At 68.8% G+C, this 16,125-nt stretch overlaps 2 protein-coding genes across 4 annotated transcripts in view; both read left to right on the forward strand.

The window, feature by feature from the left end:
* LOC149124897 (uncharacterized) overlaps nt 1-6,612 on the forward strand; it is a 43,377-nt gene extending 36,765 nt beyond the window's left edge. The window contains exon 3 of the mRNA XM_089301752.1: nt 6,431-6,612. Within this exon, the coding sequence (XP_089157878.1) occupies nt 6,431-6,612 (182 nt within the window). The remainder of the gene's footprint in view (nt 1-6,430) is intronic.
* Nucleotides 6,613-11,365: 4,753 nt separating this feature from the next.
* The window catches only part of LOC149124898 (uncharacterized), a 50,537-nt gene continuing 45,777 nt past the window's right edge, over nt 11,366-16,125 (forward strand). For all 3 annotated transcript variants that reach the window (XM_089302133.1, XM_089302131.1, XM_089302132.1), the window contains exons 1-2: nt 11,366-11,469; nt 13,015-13,131. In XM_089302133.1, coding sequence (XP_089158259.1) covers nt 11,427-11,469; nt 13,015-13,131 — 160 coding nt within the window. In that variant the 5' untranslated portion in view covers nt 11,366-11,426. The remainder of the gene's footprint in view (nt 11,470-13,014; nt 13,132-16,125) is intronic.

Genomic DNA, 16,125 nt, shown 5'->3' on the forward strand with positions numbered 1-16,125 from the left:
TCCTATTGCCTCCGGGACCGGGAAGGTGTCGCCATGCGATTCCTTGTCCCGAAACGCTGGCCTGTGCTCTGGAGCTGCGGGGACGTCCTCGGGGCTCTGCCCGGGAAGGATGTGCTCCCTGGGGAGAGAGGGGCCGCGGTGCGAGTCAGGCGCTCCGAGACGGGGCCGTGTGTCCTCCCGGGTGCTCTGGTTGGCTGCACGCTGCCTGGGCCTGTCCGCAGGTTGTCCGTTTCTCTGCGTGGTGGTCTGCTGACCCGTGCGGGAGGGGCGTAGGCTTCCCCGCCCCCCACGTCTGCTCCCGCCATGACCCACCCCGGGGGTCTGGTGCAGCACTCCCAGCCCGCATGCCTGGCGTGGCCACGGAGGCTGCGAGTGCAGAAGCCTCATGGGACCCGGCGTGGAGTGCCCCACTGCCCCTGGTGGCCCAGTGTGCGCAGCGGACTTAGGCGCGGGCACGCTGGGCTCCGCGAGGGTGGTGCTCTGTGCCTCTGCCTCTCCTGAGACGTCCTTGCCTTCCTCTTGGCGTTGGCTGGTCTCCGAGCTCCCGGGACAGCGTCCAGGAGGCGTGGCCGCTGCCTGAGGACAAGTCCTCGATGTGCCTGCCCTCTGACGCTGGCACGAGCGTGTTCTGGACCCGTGCCGTGCCCCCAGGCAGCTGGGGAGTTGTCTGCCTTGTAGTGCGGCGGGCCACCAGGAGAATCTGACCCAGTGTCCTGGATGGGCCAGTTCCCAGTCATGCGCTCGTGGCCCAGACCAGACCCGGGCTGGTGTGTGGAGCCAGCCACGCGGGCCCGTCTGTCCTGCGTGCCCTGAGTGGGCGCAGATGAGAGAGGGCGCGGTTGCTCCGTCCGCTTTTCTCCCCTCTCGCCCCCATGCGGGGAGCCGTCCAGCGAGGCCTGGCTGGACTGAGCCCGTGCCGGACACGGTGCTCCGTTGCCGTCCTGGAGGGCCCAGAGGATTGCTCGAGGTGTGCCCACCAGGCCCCTCCCCTGAGACAGGGGGCTGGGTGCCGTCAGGTTCTTTCTTGGCTGCCCCTGGAACCCGGAGGTGGCCCTTGCCTGGTTCCTGGATCCTTTCACTTCCCCTTCCTCGTCGCCTTGCCGTGTGGAAGGGAAGGGCCGCTCTTAGCCCGCCAGCCCTGGCCAAGGAGGGGAACCCACTCGGAGGGTGGGGTGGCACCAAGGCCTTGCGCGGCCCAACGCACAAGGGGGGACGGCGCGCCCTGCTGCGGGCCCTCGCCCTGGCCCCGGTGCCACCAGTTTCCCTTGGCCGGGATTCTTTGTGGCCTAGGCAGGCAGGCGCCCGTGCTGTCTCCGCACTGACCTAGGCACCCACCCACATGAGGCGTCGGGAGGTGTGGGGCCGGGAGAACATTGCTCTGCCTGGTTTCCTAGGCGGAGGCAGGTGTGTTGTCGGCAGAGACCCTCACTCAGGCCAAGTGTGTGATGTCTCTTCTTCTTCCGCAGACGCCGAGCCCGGCACCCGGGAACCTGTTCCGGACGTGCCGCTCCCAACCATGACTCCCAGCACCGAGGAGGCTGACCACGACCACGACCACGGTAGGGGCCCGTGTGCCTTGTGTCCTCTGCCCCTGGGAGCCCGCTGGGTTGCCGGGGCTCCTTGAGCGAGAACGGGCTTTCCTATTGCCTCCGGGACCGGGAAGGTGTCGCCATGCGATTCCTTGTCCCGAAACGCTGGCCTGTGCTCTGGAGCTGCGGGGACGTCCTCGGGGCTCTGCCCGGGAAGGATGTGCTCCCTGGGGAGAGAGGGGCCGCGGTGCGAGTCAGGCGCTCCGAGACGGGGCCGTGTGTCCTCCCGGGTGCTCTGGTTAGCTGCACGCTGCCTGGGCCTGTCCGCAGGTTGTCCGTTTCTCTGCGTGGTGGTCTGCTGACCCGTGCGGGAGGGGCGTAGGCTTCCCCGCCCCCCACGTCTGCTCCCGCCATGACCCACCCCGGGGGTCTGGTGCAGCACTCCCAGCCCGCATGCCTGGCGTGGCCACGGAGGCTGCGAGTGCAGAAGCCTCATGGGACCCGGCGTGGAGTGCCCCACTGCCCCTGGTGGCCCAGTGTGCGCAGCGGACTTAGGCGCGGGCACGCTGGGCTCCGCGAGGGTGGTGCTCTGTGCCTCTGCCTCTCCTGAGACGTCCTTGCCTTCCTCTTGGCGTTGGCTGGTCTCCGAGCTCCCGGGACAGCGTCCAGGAGGCGTGGCCGCTGCCTGAGGACAAGTCCTCGATGTGCCCTCTGACGCTGGCACGAGCGTGTTCTGGACCCGTGCCGTGCCCCCAGGCAGCTGGGGAGTTGTCTGCCTTGTAGTGCGGCGGGCCACCAGGAGAATCTGACCCAGTGTCCTGGATGGGCCAGTTCCCAGTCGTGCGCTCGTGGCCCAGACCAGACCCGGGCTGGTGTGTGGAGCCAGCCACGCGGGCCCGTCTGTCCTGCGTGCCCTGAGTGGGCGCAGATGAGAGAGGGCGCGGTTGCTCCGTCCGCTTTTCTCCCCTCTCGCCCCCATGCGGGGAGCCGTCCAGCGAGGCCTGGCTGGACTGAGCCCGTGCCGGACACGGTGCTCCGTTGCCGTCCTGGAGGGCCCAGAGGATTGCTCGAGGTGTGCCCACCAGGCCCCTCCCCTGAGACAGGGGGCTGGGTGCCGTCAGGTTCTTTCTTGGCTGCCCCTGGAACCCGGAGGTGGCCCTTGCCTGGTTCCTGGATCCTTTCACTTCCCCTTCCTCGTCGCCTTGCCGTGTGGAAGGGAAGGGCCGCTCTTAGCCCGCCAGCCCTGGCCAAGGAGGGGAACCCACTCGGAGGGTGGGGTGGCACCAAGGCCTTCCGCGGCCCAATGCACAAGGGGGGACGGCGCGCCCTGCTGCGGGCCCTCGCCCTGGCCCCGGTGCCACCAGTTTTCCTTGGCCGGGATTCTTTGTGGCCTAGGCAGGCAGGCGCCCGTGCTGTCTCCGCACTGACCTAGGCACCCACCCACATGAGGCGTCGGGAGGTGTGGGGCCGGGAGAACATTGCTCTGCCTGGTTTCCTAGGCGGAGGCAGGTGTGTTGTCGGCAGAGACCCTCACTCAGGCCAAGTGCGTGATGTCTCTTCTTCTTCCGCAGACGCCGAGCCCGGCACCCGGGAACCTGTTCCGGACGTGCCGCTCCCAACCATGACTCCCAGCACCGAGGAGGCTGACCCCGACCACGACCACGACCACGGTAGGGGCCCGTGTGCCTTGTGTCCTCTGCCCCTGGGAGCCCGCTGGGTTGCCGGGGCTCCTTGAGCGAGAACGGGCTTTCCTATTGCCTCCGGGACCGGGAAGGTGTCGCCATGCGATTCCTTGTCCCGAAACGCTGGCCTGTGCTCTGGAGCTGCGGGGACGTCCTCGGGGCTCTGCCCGGGAAGGATGTGCTCCCTGGGGAGAGAGGGGCCGCGGTGCGAGTCAGGCGCTCCGAGACGGGGCCGTGTGTCCTCCCGGGTGCTCTGGTTGGCTGCACGCTGCCTGGGCCTGTCCGCAGGTTGTCCGTTTCTCTGCGTGGTGGTCTGCTGACCCGTGTGGGAGGGGCGTAGGCTTCCCCGCCCCCCACGTCTGCTCCCGCCATGACCCACCCCGGGGGTCTGGTGCAGCACTCCCAGCCCGCATGCCTGGCGTCGCCACGGAGGCTGCGAGTGCAGAAGCCTCATGGGACCCGGCGTGGAGTGCCCCACTGCCCCTGGTGGCCCAGTGTGCGCAGCGGACTTAGGCGCGGGCACGCTGGGCTCCGCGAGGGTGGTGCTCTGTGCCTCTGCCTCTCCTGAGACGTCCTTGCCTTCCTCTTGGCGTTGGCTGGTCTCCGAGCTCCCGGGACAGCGTCCAGGAGGCGTGGCCGCTGCCTGAGGACAAGTCCTCGATGTGCCTGCCCTCTGACGCTGGCACGAGCGTGTTCTGGACCCGTGCCGTGCCCCCAGGCAGCTGGGGAGTTGTCTGCCTTGTAGTGCGGCGGGCCACCAGGAGAATCTGACCCAGTGTCCTGGATGGGCCAGTTCCCAGTCGTGCGCTCGTGGCCCAGACCAGACCCGGGCTGGTGTGTGGAGCCAGCCACGCGGGCCCGTCTGTCCTGCGTGCCCTGAGTGGGCGCAGATGAGAGAGGGCGCGGTTGCTCCGTCCGCTTTTCTCCCCTCTCGCCCCCATGCGGGGAGCCGTCCAGCGAGGCCTGGCTGGACTGAGCCCGTGCCGGACACGGTGCTCCGTTGCCGTCCTGGAGGGCCCAGAGGATTGCTCGAGGTGTGCCCACCAGGCCCCTCCCCTGAGACAGGGGGCTGGGTGCCGTCAGGTTCTTTCTTGGCTGCCCCTGGAACCCGGAGGTGGCCCTTGCCTGGTTCCTGGATCCTTTCACTTCCCCTTCCTCGTCGCCTTGCCGTGTGGAAGGGAAGGGCCGCTCTTAGCCCGCCAGCCCTGGCCAAGGAGGGGAACCCACTCGGAGGGTGGGGTGGCACCAAGGCCTTCCGCGGCCCAATGCACAAGGGGGGACGGCGCGCCCTGCTGCTGGCCCTCGCCCTGGCCCCGGTGCCACCAGTTTCCCTTGGCCGGGATTCTTTGTGGCCTAGGCAGGCAGGCGCCCGTGCTGTCTCCGCACTGACCTAGGCACCCACCCACATGAGGCGTCGGGAGGTGTGGGGCCGGGAGAACATTGCTCTGCCTGGTTTCCTAGGCGGAGGCAGGTGTGTTGTCGGCAGAGACCCTCACTCAGGCCAAGTGCGTGATGTCTCTTCTTCTTCCGCAGACGCCGAGCCCGGCACCCGGGAACCTGTTCGGGACGTGCCGCTCCCAACCATGACTCCCAGCACCGAGGAGGCTGACCACGACCACGACCACGACCACGACCACGACCCCGACCACGACCACGACCACGACCACGACCACGGTAGGGGCCCGTGGGCCTTGTGTCCTCTGCCCCTGGGAGCCCGCTGGGTTGCCGGGGCTCCTTGAGCGAGAACGGGCTTTCCTATTGCCTCCGGGACCGGGAAGGTGTCGCCATGCGATTCCTTGTCCCGAAACGCTGGCCTGTGCTCTGGAGCTGCGGGGACGTCCTCGGGGCTCTGCCCGGGAAGGATGTGCTCCCTGGGGAGAGAGGGGCCGCGGTGCGAGTCAGGCGCTCCGAGACGGGGCCGTGTGTCCTCCCGGGTGCTCTGGTTGGCTGCACGCTGCCTGGGCCTGTCCTCAGGTTGTCCGTTTCTCTGCGTGGTGGTCTGCTGACCCGTGCGGGAGGGGCGTAGGCTTCCCCGCCCCCCACGTCTGCTCCCGCCATGACCCACCCCGGGGGTCTGGTGCAGCACTCCCAGCCCGCATGCCTGGCGTGGCCACGGAGGCTGCGAGTGCAGAAGCCTCATGGGACCCGGCGTGGAGTGCCCCACTGCCCCTGGTGGCCCAGTGTGCGCAGCGGACTTAGGCGCGGGCACGCTGGGCTCCGCGAGGGTGGTGCTCTGTGCCTCTGCCTCTCCTGAGACGTCCTTGCCTTCCTCTTGGCGTTGGCTGGTCTCCGAGCTCCCGGGACAGCGTCCAGGAGGCGTGGCCGCTGCCTGAGGACAAGTCCTCGATGTGCCTGCCCTCTGACGCTGGCACGAGCGTGTTCTGGACCCGTGCCGTGCCCCCAGGCAGCTGGGGAGTTGTCTGCCTTGTAGTGCGGCGGGCCACCAGGAGAATCTGACCCAGTGTCCTGGATGGGCCAGTTCCCAGTCGTGCGCTCGTGGCCCAGACCAGACCCGGGCTGGTGTGTGGAGCCAGCCACGCGGGCCCGTCTGTCCTGCGTGCCCTGAGTGGGCGCAGATGAGAGAGGGCGCGGTTGCTCCGTCCGCTTTTCTCCCCTCTCGCCTCCATGCGGGGAGCCGTCCAGCGAGGCCTGGCTGGACTGAGCCCGTGCCGGACACGGTGCTCCGTTGCCGTCCTGGAGGGCCCAGAGGATTGCTCGAGGTGTGCCCACCAGGCCCCTCCCCTGAGACAGGGGGCTGGGTGCCGTCAGGTTCTTTCTTGGCTGCCCCTGGAACCCGGAGGTGGCCCTTGCCTGGTTCCTGGATCCTTTCACTTCCCCTTCCTCGTCGCCTTGCCGTGTGGAAGGGAAGGGCCGCTCTTAGCCCGCCAGCCCTGGCCAAGGAGGGGAACCCACTCGGAGGGTGGGGTGGCACCAAGGCCTTGCGCGGCCCAACGCACAAGGGGGGACGGCGCGCCCTGCTGCGGGCCCTCGCCCTGGCCCCGGTGCCACCCGTTTCCCTTGGCCGGGATTCTTTGTGGCCTAGGCAGGCAGGCGCCCGTGCTGTCTCCGCACTGACCTAGGCACCCACCCACATGAGGCGTCGGGAGGTGTGGGGCCGGGAGAACATTGCTCTGCCTGGTTTCCTAGGCGGAGGCAGGTGTGTTGTCGGCAGAGACCCTCACTCAGGCCAAGTGCGTGATGTCTCTTCTTCTTCCGCAGACGCCGAGCCCGGCACCCGGGAACTTGTTCCGGACGTGCCGCTCCCAACCATGACTCCCAGCACCGAGGAGGCTGACCACGACCACGACCATGACCCCGAACACGACCACGACCACGGTAGGGGCCCGTGTGCCTTGTGTCCTCTGCCCCTGGGAGCCCGCTGGGTTGCCGGGGCTCCTTGAGCGAGAACGGGCTTTCCTATTGCCTCCGGGACCGGGAAGGTGTCGCCATGCGATTCCTTGTCCCGAAACGCTGGCCTGTGCTCTGGAGCTGCGGGGACGTCCTCGGGGCTCTGCCCGGGAAGGATGTGCTCCCTGGGGAGAGAGGGGCCGCGGTGCGAGTCAGGCGCTCCGAGACGGGGCCGTGTGTCCTCCCGGGTGCTCTGGTTGGCTGCACGCTGCCTGGGCCTGTCCGCAGGTTGTCCGTTTCTCTGCGTGGTGGTCTGCTGACCCGTGCGGGAGGGGCGTAGGCTTCCCCGCCCCCCACGTCTGCTCCCGCCATGACCCACCCCGGGGGTCTGGTGCAGCACTCCCAGCCCGCATGCCTGGCGTGGCCACGGAGGCTGCGAGTGCAGAAGCCTCATGGGACCCGGCGTGGAGTGCCCCACTGCCCCTGGTGGCCCAGTGTGCGCAGCGGACTTAGGCGCGGGCACGCTGGGCTCCGCGAGGGTGGTGCTCTGTGCCTCTGCCTCTCCTGAGACGTCCTTGCCTTCCTCTTGGCGTTGGCTGGTCTCCGAGCTCCCGGGACAGCGTCCAGGAGGCGTGGCCGCTGCCTGAGGACAAGTCCTCGATGTGCCCTCTGACGCTGGCACGAGCGTGTTCTGGACCCGTGCCGTGCCCCCAGGCAGCTGGGGAGTTGTCTGCCTTGTAGTGCGGCGGGCCACCAGGAGAATCTGACCCAGTGTCCTGGATGGGCCAGTTCCCAGTCGTGCGCTCGTGGCCCAGACCAGACCCGGGCTGGTGTGTGGAGCCAGCCACGCGGGCCCGTCTGTCCTGCGTGCCCTGAGTGGGCGCAGATGAGAGAGGGCGCGGTTGCTCCGTCCGCTTTTCTCCCCTCTCGCCCCCATGCGGGGAGCCGTCCAGCGAGGCCTGGCTGGACTGAGCCCGTGCCGGACACGGTGCTCCGTTGCCGTCCTGGAGGGCCCAGAGGATTGCTCGAGGTGTGCCCACCAGGCCCCTCCCCTGAGACAGGGGGCTGGGTGCCGTCAGGTTCTTTCTTGGCTGCCCCTGGAACCCGGAGGTGGCCCTTGCCTGGTTCCTGGATCCTTTCACTTCCCCTTCCTCGTCGCCTTGCCGTGTGGAAGGGAAGGGCCGCTCTTAGCCCGCCAGCCCTGGCCAAGGAGGGGAACCCACTCGGAGGGTGGGGTGGCACCAAGGCCTTCCGCGGCCCAATGCACAAGGGGGGACGGCGCGCCCTGCTGCGGGCCCTCGCCCTGGCCCCGGTGCCACCAGTTTTCCTTGGCCGGGATTCTTTGTGGCCTAGGCAGGCAGGCGCCCGTGCTGTCTCCGCACTGACCTAGGCACCCACCCACATGAGGCGTCGGGAGGTGTGGGGCCGGGAGAACATTGCTCTGCCTGGTTTCCTAGGCGGAGGCAGGTGTGTTGTCGGCAGAGACCCTCACTCAGGCCAAGTGCGTGATGTCTCTTCTTCTTCCGCAGACGCCGAGCCCGGCACCCGGGAACCTGTTCCGGACGTGCCGCTCCCAACCATGACTCCCAGCACCGAGGAGGCTGACCCCGACCACGACCACGACCACGGTAGGGGCCCGTGTGCCTTGTGTCCTCTGCCCCTGGGAGCCCGCTGGGTTGCCGGGGCTCCTTGAGCGAGAACGGGCTTTCCTATTGCCTCCGGGACCGGGAAGGTGTCGCCATGCGATTCCTTGTCCCGAAACGCTGGCCTGTGCTCTGGAGCTGCGGGGACGTCCTCGGGGCTCTGCCCGGGAAGGATGTGCTCCCTGGGGAGAGAGGGGCCGCGGTGCGAGTCAGGCGCTCCGAGACGGGGCCGTGTGTCCTCCCGGGTGCTCTGGTTGGCTGCACGCTGCCTGGGCCTGTCCGCAGGTTGTCCGTTTCTCTGCGTGGTGGTCTGCTGACCCGTGCGGGAGGGGCGTAGGCTTCCCCGCCCCCCACGTCTGCTCCCGCCATGACCCACCCCGGGGGTCTGGTGCAGCACTCCCAGCCCGCATGCCTGGCGTGGCCACGGAGGCTGCGAGTGCAGAAGCCTCATGGGACCCGGCGTGGAGTGCCCCACTGCCCCTGGTGGCCCAGTGTGCGCAGCGGACTTAGGCGCGGGCACGCTGGGCTCCGCGAGGGTGGTGCTCTGTGCCTCTGCCTCTCCTGAGACGTCCTTGCCTTCCTCTTGGCGTTGGCTGGTCTCCGAGCTCCCGGGACAGCGTCCAGGAGGCGTGGCCGCTGCCTGAGGACAAGTCCTCGATGTGCCTGCCCTCTGACGCTGGCACGAGCGTGTTCTGGACCCGTGCCGTGCCCCCAGGCAGCTGGGGAGTTGTCTGCCTTGTAGTGCGGCGGGCCACCAGGAGAATCTGACCCAGTGTCCTGGATGGGCCAGTTCCCAGTCGTGCGCTCGTGGCCCAGACCAGACCCGGGCTGGTGTGTGGAGCCAGCCACGCGGGCCCGTCTGTCCTGCGTGCCCTGAGTGGGCGCAGATGAGAGAGGGCGCGGTTGCTCCGTCCGCTTTTCTCCCCTCTCGCCCCCATGCGGGGAGCCGTCCAGCGAGGCCTGGCTGGACTGAGCCCGTGCCGGACACGGTGCTCCGTTGCCGTCCTGGAGGGCCCAGAGGATTGCTCGAGGTGTGCCCACCAGGCCCCTCCCCTGAGACAGGGGGCTGGGTGCCGTCAGGTTCTTTCTTGGCTGCCCCTGGAACCCGGAGGTGGCCCTTGCCTGGTTCCTGGATCCTTTCACTTCCCCTTCCTCGTCGCCTTGCCGTGTGGAAGGGAAGGGCCGCTCTTAGCCCGCCAGCCCTGGCCAAGGAGGGGAACCCACTCGGAGGGTGGGGTGGCACCAAGGCCTTGCGCGGCCCAACGCACAAGGGGGGACGGCGCGCCCTGCTGCGGGCCCTCGCCCTGGCCCCGGTGCCACCAGTTTCCCTTGGCCGGGATTCTTTGTGGCCTAGGCAGGCAGGCGCCCGTGCTGTCTCCGCACTGACCTAGGCACCCACCCACATGAGGCGTCGGGAGGTGTGGGGCCGGGAGAACATTGCTCTGCCTGGTTTCCTAGGCGGAGGCAGGTGTGTTGTCGGCAGAGACCCTCACTCAGGCCAAGTGCGTGATGTCTCTTCTTCTTCCGCAGACGCCGAGCCCGGCACCCGGGAACCTGTTCCGGACGTGCCGCTCCCAACCATGACTCCCAGCACCGAGGAGGCTGACCCCGACCACGACCACGACCACGGTAGGGGCCCGTGTGCCTTGTGTCCTCTGCCCCTGGGAGCCCGCTGGGTTGCCGGGGCTCCTTGAGCGAGAACGGGCTTTCCTATTGCCTCCGGGACCGGGAAGGTGTCGCCATGCGATTCCTTGTCCCGAAACGCTGGCCTGTGCTCTGGAGCTGCGGGGACGTCCTCGGGGCTCTGCCCGGGAAGGATGTGCTCCCTGGGGAGAGAGGGGCCGCGGTGCGAGTCAGGCGCTCCGAGACGGGGCCGTGTGTCCTCCCGGGTGCTCTGGTTGGCTGCACGCTGCCTGGGCCTGTCCGCAGGTTGTCCGTTTCTCTGCGTGGTGGTCTGCTGACCCGTGTGGGAGGGGCGTAGGCTTCCCCGCCCCCCACGTCTGCTCCCGCCATGACCCACCCCGGGGGTCTGGTGCAGCACTCCCAGCCCGCATGCCTGGCGTGGCCACGGAGGCTGCGAGTGCAGAAGCCTCATGGGACCCGGCGTGGAGTGCCCCACTGCCCCTGGTGGCCCAGTGTGCGCAGCGGACTTAGGCGCGGGCACGCTGGGCTCCGCGAGGGTGGTGCTCTGTGCCTCTGCCTCTCCTGAGACGTCCTTGCCTTCCTCTTGGCGTTGGCTGGTCTCCGAGCTCCCGGGACAGCGTCCAGGAGGCGTGGCCGCTGCCTGAGGACAAGTCCTCGATGTGCCTGCCCTCTGACGCTGGCACGAGCGTGTTCTGGACCCGTGCCGTGCCCCCAGGCAGCTGGGGAGTTGTCTGCCTTGTAGTGCGGCGGGCCACCAGGAGAATCTGACCCAGTGTCCTGGATGGGCCAGTTCCCAGTCGTGCGCTCGTGGCCCAGACCAGACCCGGGCTGGTGTGTGGAGCCAGCCACGCGGGCCCGTCTGTCCTGCGTGCCCTGAGTGGGCGCAGATGAGAGAGGGCGCGGTTGCTCCGTCCGCTTTTCTCCCCTCTCGCCCCCATGCGGGGAGCCGTCCAGCGAGGCCTGGCTGGACTGAGCCCGTGCCGGACACGGTGCTCCGTTGCCGTCCTGGAGGGCCCAGAGGATTGCTCGAGGTGTGCCCACCAGGCCCCTCCCCTGAGACAGGGGGCTGGGTGCCGTCAGGTTCTTTCTTGGCTGCCCCTGGAACCCGGAGGTGGCCCTTGCCTGGTTCCTGGATCCTTTCACTTCCCCTTCCTCGTCGCCTTGCCGTGTGGAAGGGAAGGGCCGCTCTTAGCCCGCCAGCCCTGGCCAAGGAGGGGAACCCACTCGGAGGGTGGGGTGGCACCAAGGCCTTGCGCGGCCCAACGCACAAGGGGGGACGGCGCGCCCTGCTGCGGGCCCTCGCCCTGGCCCCGGTGCCACCAGTTTCCCTTGGCCGGGATTCTTTGTGGCCTAGGCAGGCAGGCGCCCGTGCTGTCTCCGCACTGACCTAGGCACCCACCCACATGAGGCGTCGGGAGGTGTGGGGCCGGGAGAACATTGCTCTGCCTGGTTTCCTAGGCGGAGGCAGGTGTGTTGTCGGCAGAGACCCTCACTCAGGCCAAGTGCGTGATGTCTCTTCTTCTTCCGCAGACGCCGAGCCCGGCACCCGGGAACCTGTTCCGGACGTGCCGCTCCCAACCATGACTCCCAGCACCGAGGAGGCTGACCACGACCACGACCACGGTAGGGGCCCGTGTGCCTTGTGTCCTCTGCCCCTGGGAGCCCGCTGGGTTGCCGGGGCTCCTTGAGCGAGAACGGGCTTTCCTATTGCCTCCGGGACCGGGAAGGTGTCGCCATGCGATTCCTTGTCCCGAAACGCTGGCCTGTGCTCTGGAGCTGCGGGGACGTCCTCGGGGCTCTGCCCGGGAAGGATGTGCTCCCTGGGGAGAGAGGGGCCGCGGTGCGAGTCAGGCGCTCCGAGACGGGGCCGTGTGTCCTCCCGGGTGCTCTGGTTGGCTGCACGCTGCCTGGGCCTGTCCGCAGGTTGTCCGTTTCTCTGCGTGGTGGTCTGCTGACCCGTGCGGGAGGGGCGTAGGCTTCCCCGCCCCCCACGTCTGCTCCCGCCATGACCCACCCCGGGGGTCTGGTGCAGCACTCCCAGCCCGCATGCCTGGCGTGGCCACGGAGGCTGCGAGTGCAGAAGCCTCATGGGACCCGGCGTGGAGTGCCCCACTGCCCCTGGTGGCCCAGTGTGCGCAGCGGACTTAGGCGCGGGCACGCTGGGCTCCGCGAGGGTGGTGCTCTGTGCCTCTGCCTCTCCTGAGACGTCCTTGCCTTCCTCTTGGCGTTGGCTGGTCTCCGAGCTCCCGGGACAGCGTCCAGGAGGCGTGGCCGCTGCCTGAGGACAAGTCCTCGATGTGCCTGCCCTCTGACGCTGGCACGAGCGTGTTCTGGACCCGTGCCGTGCCCCCAGGCAGCTGGGGAGTTGTCTGCCTTGTAGTGCGGCGGGCCACCAGGAGAATCTGACCCAGTGTCCTGGATGGGCCAGTTCCCAGTCGTGCGCTCGTGGCCCAGACCAGACCCGGGCTGGTGTGTGGAGCCAGCCACGCGGGCCCGTCTGTCCTGCGTGCCCTGAGTGGGCGCAGATGAGAGAGGGCGCGGTTGCTCCGTCCGCTTTTCTCCCCTCTCGCCCCCATGCGGGGAGCCGTCCAGCGAGGCCTGGCTGGACTGAGCCCGTGCCGGACACGGTGCTCCGTTGCCGTCCTGGAGGGCCCAGAGGATTGCTCGAGGTGTGCCCACCAGGCCCCTCCCCTGAGACAGGGGGCTGGGTGCCGTCAGGTTCTTTCTTGGCTGCCCCTGGAACCCGGAGGTGGCCCTTGCCTGGTTCCTGGATCCTTTCACTTCCCCTTCCTCGTCGCCTTGCCGTGTGGAAGGGAAGGGCCGCTCTTAGCCCGCCAGCCCTGGCCAAGGAGGGGAACCCACTCGGAGGGTGGGGTGGCACCAAGGCCTTGCGCGGCCCAACGCACAAGGGGGGACGGCGCGCCCTGCTGCGGGCCCTCGCCCTGGCCCCGGTGCCACCAGTTTCCCTTGGCCGGGATTCTTTGTGGCCTAGGCAGGCAGGCGCCCGTGCTGTCTCCGCACTGACCTAGGCACCCACCCACATGAGGCGTCGGGAGGTGTGGGGCCGGGAGAACATTGCTCTGCCTGGTTTCCTAGGCGGAGGCAGGTGTGTTGTCGGCAGAGACCCTCACTCAGGCCAAGTGCGTGATGTCTCTTCTTCTTCCGCAGACGCCGAGCCCGGCACCCGGGAACTTGTTCCGGACGTGCCGCTCCCAACCATGACTCCCAGCACCGAGGAGGCTGACCACGACCACGACCATGACCCCGACCACGACCACGACCACGGTAGGGGCCCGTGTGCCTTGTGTCCTCTGCCCCTGGGAGCCCGCTGGGTTGCCGGGGCTCCTTGAGCGAGAACGGGCTTTCCTATTGCCTCCGGGACCGGGAAGGTGTCGCCATGCGATTCCTTGTCCCGAAACGCTGGCCTGTGCTCTGGAGCTGCGGGGACGTCCTCGGGGCTCTGCCCGGGAAGGATGTGCTCCCTGGGGAGAGAGGGGCCGCGGTGCGAGTCAGGCGCTCCGAGACGGGGCCGTGTGTCCTCCCGGGTGCTCTGGTTGGCTGCACGCTGCCTGGGCCTGTCCGCAGGTTGTCCGTTTCTCTGCGTGGTGGTCTGCTGACCCGTGTGGGAGGGGCGTAGGCTTCCCCGCCCCCCACGTCTGCTCCCGCCATGACCCACCCCGGGGGTCTGGTGCAGCACTCCCAGCCCGCATGCCTGGCGTCGCCACGGAGGCTGCGAGTGCAGAAGCCTCATGGGACCCGGCGTGGAGTGCCCCACTGCCCCTGGTGGCCCAGTGTGCGCAGCGGACTTAGGCGCGGGCACGCTGGGCTCCGCGAGGGTGGTGCTCTGTGCCTCTGCCTCTCCTGAGACGTCCTTGCCTTCCTCTTGGCGTTGGCTGGTCTCCGAGCTCCCGGGACAGCGTCCAGGAGGCGTGGCCGCTGCCTGAGGACAAGTCCTCGATGTGCCCTCTGACGCTGGCACGAGCGTGTTCTGGACCCGTGCCGTGCCCCCAGGCAGCTGGGGAGTTGTCTGCCTTGTAGTGCGGCGGGCCACCAGGAGAATCTGACCCAGTGTCCTGGATGGGCCAGTTCCCAGTCGTGCGCTCGTGGCCCAGACCAGACCCGGGCTGGTGTGTGGAGCCAGCCACGCGGGCCCGTCTGTCCTGCGTGCCCTGAGTGGGCGCAGATGAGAGAGGGCGCGGTTGCTCCGTCCGCTTTTCTCCCCTCTCGCCCCCATGCGGGGAGCCGTCCAGCGAGGCCTGGCTGGACTGAGCCCGTGCCGGACACGGTGCTCCGTTGCCGTCCTGGAGGGCCCAGAGGATTGCTCGAGGTGTGCCCACCAGGCCCCTCCCCTGAGACAGGGGGCTGGGTGCCGTCAGGTTCTTTCTTGGCTGCCCCTGGAACCCGGAGGTGGCCCTTGCCTGGTTCCTGGATCCTTTCACTTCCCCTTCCTCGTCGCCTTGCCATGTGGAAGGGAAGGGCCGCTCTTAGCCCGCCAGCCCTGGCCAAGGAGGGGAACCCACTCGGAGGGTGGGGTGGCACCAAGGCCTTCCGCGGCCCAATGCACAAGGGGGGACGGCGCGCCCTGCTGCGGGCCCTCGCTCTGGCCCCGGTGCCACCAGTTTTCCTTGGCCGGGATTCTTTGTGGCCTAGGCAGGCAGGCGCCCGTGCTGTCTCCGCACTGACCTAGGCACCCACCCACATGAGGCGTCGGGAGGTGTGGGGCCGGGAGAACATTGCTCTGCCTGGTTTCCTAGGCGGAGGCAGGTGTGTTGTCGGCAGAGACCCTCACTCAGGCCAAGTGCGTGATGTCTCTTCTTCTTCCGCAGACGCCGAGCCCGGCACCCGGGAACCTGTTCCGGACGTGCCGCTCCCAACCATGACTCCCAGCACCGAGGAGGCTGACCCCGACCACGACCACGACCACGGTAGGGGCCCGTGTGCCTTGTGTCCTCTGCCCCTGGGAGCCCGCTGGGTTGCCGGGGCTCCTTGAGCGAGAACGGGCTTTCCTATTGCCTCCGGGACCGGGAAGGTGTCGCCATGCGATTCCTTGTCCCGAAACGCTGGCCTGTGCTCTGGAGCTGCGGGGACGTCCTCGGGGCTCTGCCCGGGAAGGATGTGCTCCCTGGGGAGAGAGGGGCCGCGGTGCGAGTCAGGCGCTCCGAGACGGGGCCGTGTGTCCTCCCGGGTGCTCTGGTTGGCTGCACGCTGCCTGGGCCTGTCCGCAGGTTGTCCGTTTCTCTGCGTGGTGGTCTGCTGACCCGTGCGGGAGGGGCGTAGGCTTCCCCGCCCCCCACGTCTGCTCCCGCCATGACCCACCCCGGGGGTCTGGTGCAGCACTCCCAGCCCGCATGCCTGGCGTTGCCACGGAGGCTGCGAGTGCAGAAGCCTCATGGGACCCGGCGTGGAGTGCCCCACTGCCCCTGGTGGCCCAGTGTGCGCAGCGGACTTAGGCGCGGGCACGCTGGGCTCCGCGAGGGTGGTGCTCTGTGCCTCTGCCTCTCCTGAGACGTCCTTGCCTTCCTCTTGGCGTTGGCTGGTCTCCGAGCTCCCGGGACAGCGTCCAGGAGGCGTGGCCGCTGCCTGAGGACAAGTCCTCGATGTGCCTGCCCTCTGACGCTGGCACGAGCGTGTTCTGGACCCGTGCCGTGCCCCCAGGCAGCTGGGGAGTTGTCTGCCTTGTAGTGCGGCGGGCCACCAGGAGAATCTGACCCAGTGTCCTGGATGGGCCAGTTCCCAGTCGTGCGCTCGTGGCCCAGACCAGACCCGGGCTGGTGTGTGGAGCCAGCCACGCGGGCCCGTCTGTCCTGCGTGCCCTGAGTGGGCGCAGATGAGAGAGGGCGCGGTTGCTCCGTCCGCTTTTCTCCCCTCTCGCCCCCATGCGGGGAGCCGTCCAGCGAGGCCTGGCTGGACTGAGCCCGTGCCGGACACGGTGCTCCGTTGCCGTCCTGGAGGGCCCAGAGGATTGCTCGAGGTGTGCCCACCAGGCCCCTCCCCTGAGACAGGGGGCTGGGTGCCGTCAGGTTCTTTCTTGGCTGCCCCTGGAACCCGGAGGTGGCCCTTGCCTGGTTCCTGGATCCTTTCACTTCCCCTTCCTCGTCGCCTTGCCGTGTGGAAGGGAAGGGCCGCTCTTAGCCCGCCAGCCCTGGCCAAGGAGGGGAACCCACTCGGAGGGTGGGGTGGCACCAAGGCCTTGCGCGGCCCAACGCACAAGGGGGGACGGCGCGCCCTGCTGCGGGCCCTCGCCCTGGCCCCGGTGCCACCAGTTTCCCTTGGCCGGGA

Source organism: Oryctolagus cuniculus, chromosome 8 (genome assembly GCF_051225735.1).
Source record: "Oryctolagus cuniculus isolate XC-2025 breed Fujian yellow rabbit chromosome 8, ASM5122573v1, whole genome shotgun sequence".
Classification (NCBI taxonomy): domain Eukaryota; kingdom Metazoa; phylum Chordata; class Mammalia; order Lagomorpha; family Leporidae; genus Oryctolagus; species Oryctolagus cuniculus.